The 3,793-nt window shown below is 35.4% G+C and overlaps 1 protein-coding gene across 1 annotated transcript; it reads right to left on the reverse strand.

Moving 5' to 3' along the window:
• Positions 1-354: 354 nt before the first annotated feature.
• Positions 355-3,614, reverse strand: LOC140966723 (2-oxoadipate dioxygenase/decarboxylase, chloroplastic/amyloplastic-like). The gene is made up of 7 exons (XM_073426973.1): positions 3,348-3,614; positions 2,997-3,146; positions 2,507-2,722; positions 2,158-2,279; positions 1,591-1,754; positions 821-975; positions 355-606 (listed from the first exon to the last, which is right to left on the reverse strand). Exons 1-7 carry the CDS (start codon positions 3,543-3,545, stop codon positions 508-510), a joined length of 1,104 nt encoding a protein of 367 aa, XP_073283074.1. The 5' UTR covers positions 3,546-3,614; the 3' UTR covers positions 355-507.
• Between the last annotated feature and the right edge of the window lie 179 nt (positions 3,615-3,793).

Consider the following 3,793-nt stretch of genomic DNA (forward strand, 5'->3'; position numbering starts at 1 on the left):
CACAAATTCTAATCGAGTAGTTTACCTATTTCTTTTCCGATTAGCCGTTTATTTGATTTCACTAAAGTTTAAAATTAACTTTATATTTTTAGTTATTTAATTAATTGGATGGATAAAGGCATGAAGCAATGCAAGTTTAGTTTATTTAGTGTTTGAAATCAGATCATATAGAAAATAAACATTATATTCGAAATTCGATACTAGCAGATGGATAGATAGCTATCTGAACTTCGATTGTCTTTCTATTGTATATTAGTCAGGAAATGTTGGCATGCTGGAGTTCATTGGAGGTCACAGACGATTGCAAGTGTATGTTGTGAGGGGACATTTCATCAAAAAAGAAAATAATCAGGAGATAGACGATGATGCATATGTTTTCTGTAGACTAGAGATAACGGGGCAACCTTGAATTTTTGTTTAAAATTGTAGTTTTATGCATTACCAATTAACACAAGTATCATGAGTTTGCAAAAGCATGTGACAATATCTAAAAGAAGTGGTGTTTTTTCAAGCAACCTTCCTAGTCAGCTGATCCTTCGACGTGCTCTCGAATATCTTATCAGCATTTCCTACCTCAAATCCATCTCGTCTGTGGAACTCTTCGACCTATATAACCAAGAGTGAAGATTGTATAAGAACAACCGAATGAAAATTTTCTGTTCAAATGATGAAAAAAAATCACTGGCAAGAATTCGGAAAAGACGTGAACATTAAATATTAGTGTTCGACTTTTCTCTGATCGGTGTGCAAGTAGTTAGCCATTTGATAAGAAGAAAAAACATGAAGAACCAAACCCCATTCGACTAAAGGGGATACAAACCTTATTTTCAGGTAAATCTTTGAATTGAGGAAGCACAAGTCGTTCAGCAAACTCGATGTACGAGCATGGCACAGATTCCATGATTCCATCGGAAAACTGGAAGGGAGATGAATCTGCTACGGTTGAACTTTGCAACAACAGACCATCTGGGCTTACTGATATGCAAAACATTATGCAACAGATTATCTATTCATCTTTGGGAAAATTAACATTATAACCACACTGTAATGAACATATTGGAATCAAGGTCGTAATACAAAATCTACTATCTGTTTATTTTGATTAATATTAACATAGGGAGAGGGCCAAAAAAATTATAAATGGGATGATCCCATGCTTTTGTAAAAATATTTTCGTTAATCCTATTAAACGTTGGAATCTCAATGGAAAATGTAGGTTCCCAAAATTCCAGAGTTTCAAAATCTTTGCAAATTGACTGTCATACAGGATAAATATCAACTCCTCATTTTATCAATGATGGCTCTCAGCAAGTTCCATGACAAGGAAAAATGGATAAAATTAAAGTAGCATGCGGATTTCTGCCTTTCGATAATATTGCTTATCAGAGTTTTAACTTAGCCACCCACAAATGCATTCCAAAACAATTGCTGAAAAACAAAAATTAAAATTTGTATTGAACACAAGCATTATGATTTCTGATGCAATTTAAAAGAAAGCAATTGTCTCGTGCGAACATGAGCCTGAGTGACAACCAAGATAAAAAGAATCCTACATTTCAACAACTAAATAGCAGAATAGTTTTCACCCACCTTTTAGGACGCCTCCTTCGGAGTTCAACTTAAAACCATTCTCTTCAATAAATTGATTGAGACTTCCAATAGTTCGTAAATGAGATTTCAGCTGGTGGGTAGATATAGTGACATGATTTAACGTATAACCATTGACAAGAGTCCAGGCAGCATATTCACTCTCCCTTTAAATTCACAAAATTATCAAGTTAGGTTGCCAGGCCAAAGATTCGGTCATATTTGAAATATAACAAAACCGAATAAGTTGTGATATGAAAAGCAGAAAACCAATGCTTGCTCAACTGCATGCACATAATAACGAGCAACCAGGGGCGGAACTAAAGCGGATCGGAGGTAAGTAATTGCTTCTCATCAGACTAAAAGAGCTATAAAATTTTATGAGGCATCCTCTTTTTGTCTCATCTACCCCTCCCACAATTTTCAGCTCACCCCTAAAGGCAACTTAAACCTCTTACCTCTTATTGATATAAATACATGTTCTGGTCCTCATCTCAACACGGAAAAAACGTAAATTCAGTAAAATAAAATTCGATTTCAACATGTAGTCTCAAGTAAATGAAATTATACCTCGCCAAGAGTTGGAATTCAGGATATGAGGGCTTATTCCACGTCAAAGATCCCAGTGCACTGGCCAAAGCTGCATGAGAGACTCCATTTCCCGACGATTCAGTATACTTTCTGATTATTTTCTATAGCAAGAGCCAAGAAGCAAAAAATGTGAATATATATTAACTTTACAGTAAGTATTCACAACGGTAACAACTGCGACGTAACTGCAATGAAAGCAAGAAACAGCAGCAGCATCATGACACTACCAAGTTAAATAGCCGAAGTATAATTTCATACATAATTTTATCATTCAGTACAACAAAATTTAGAGCAATTCAACATGTAAAGAAATAAACTTCATACAAACCTGAGTTTCTGGACTCATTTGATCAACCAAAAGCTCTGATATAAATATCCTTGGTAAAGGACCATAAACACCGGTGCCAGCACTGGAATGTATGTTATTCGGTGGCGAAAACCAGAATGCTTTCAACTTCTTTGCAGGGAATCTCAACTCTTCTCTTTGGACATAACCGAATTCCGAGAAAAATTTAGCCATAGAATCAATTCCATGGTTATTTACCTAGGACAAACATCTTAAAATCTTCAGATTGAAAGATTCAATCACTAATATATTTAGTAAGAGACTGTTACATCGTTACAAGAGAATGCCTTTATAAAATCATCTAATTATCCCTACTCAGATATCTTATTTCATGCCTCTATGAATATCATGATACATAAAACTGGCGCACACTGGATGCATAGTTTAGCAAGTGATGATAAAAATTAAGAGTGGAGAAAAATAAAGCAAAAAATAAACTCTGATTAAAGTGAGATCGTATAAAAAGTATTACTCCAAAGGTCCTAAAAGCTAAGTGGTCGTAACATATACGATCATCTTCAACCGAACGGACAAGTTCCAATATGGCTTTAGCTGTCGGATTCTTGCTCAAATAAACCGTCTCCATGGCTGCCAACACGTTCCTGAAGAAAGATTCTCCTCCCTACAATGGTAAGAACGAAATCTCTGTCATAATTAAGAATACCATTGAATATTCAGCAAAGCTACCAGCAAAAAAACGTGACCGAGGTACAGAATTGCATGCCAAAATACACACAAATTGCAGTGTCAATGCCAAGAAAAAAAATTGGGGGAGTTTACACCTGCTTCATCAATAAAATTCGTAGGAGACCGAGGAAAGTACCCGAAAGGGAGAATCTTGGATGCCATGATGATCATTTAAAGATGCCACGATAGTCGAAAAATTGTGGGTTCTCCCAAATGAAATGAAATTCCCCGTGATTCTGGTGGGTTTACAGAGGAAAATCGAAGAAGAAGAAGAAAGTGAGGGGAAAAGGGGAGACGATTTGATCGAAGTTGGAAGCCTGAGCATGGTTGCCATCAAATTTTGCTACGCTTTGCTTTGGGTTTTCTCGAGCGTCACAGTCACACCGCAGTTGGACTCCTTTTATTTACAAATTACAATCGGTGTTATAATAAGGGGAAATAATTTATTATTTGTAGGGCAACTCTGTATGAATTTAATCTATTTTAAAATATTTTACGTCTTTTCCATTTCAAATTTCAACAAAGTTTATTGTAATCTTCATATTTTGTGAATTCTTAGTGATTTATAAATAAACAAAAACT

This window comes from Primulina huaijiensis, unplaced genomic scaffold (genome assembly GCF_012295235.1).
Source record: "Primulina huaijiensis isolate GDHJ02 unplaced genomic scaffold, ASM1229523v2 scaffold207800, whole genome shotgun sequence".
NCBI lineage: Eukaryota > Viridiplantae > Streptophyta > Magnoliopsida > Lamiales > Gesneriaceae > Primulina > Primulina huaijiensis.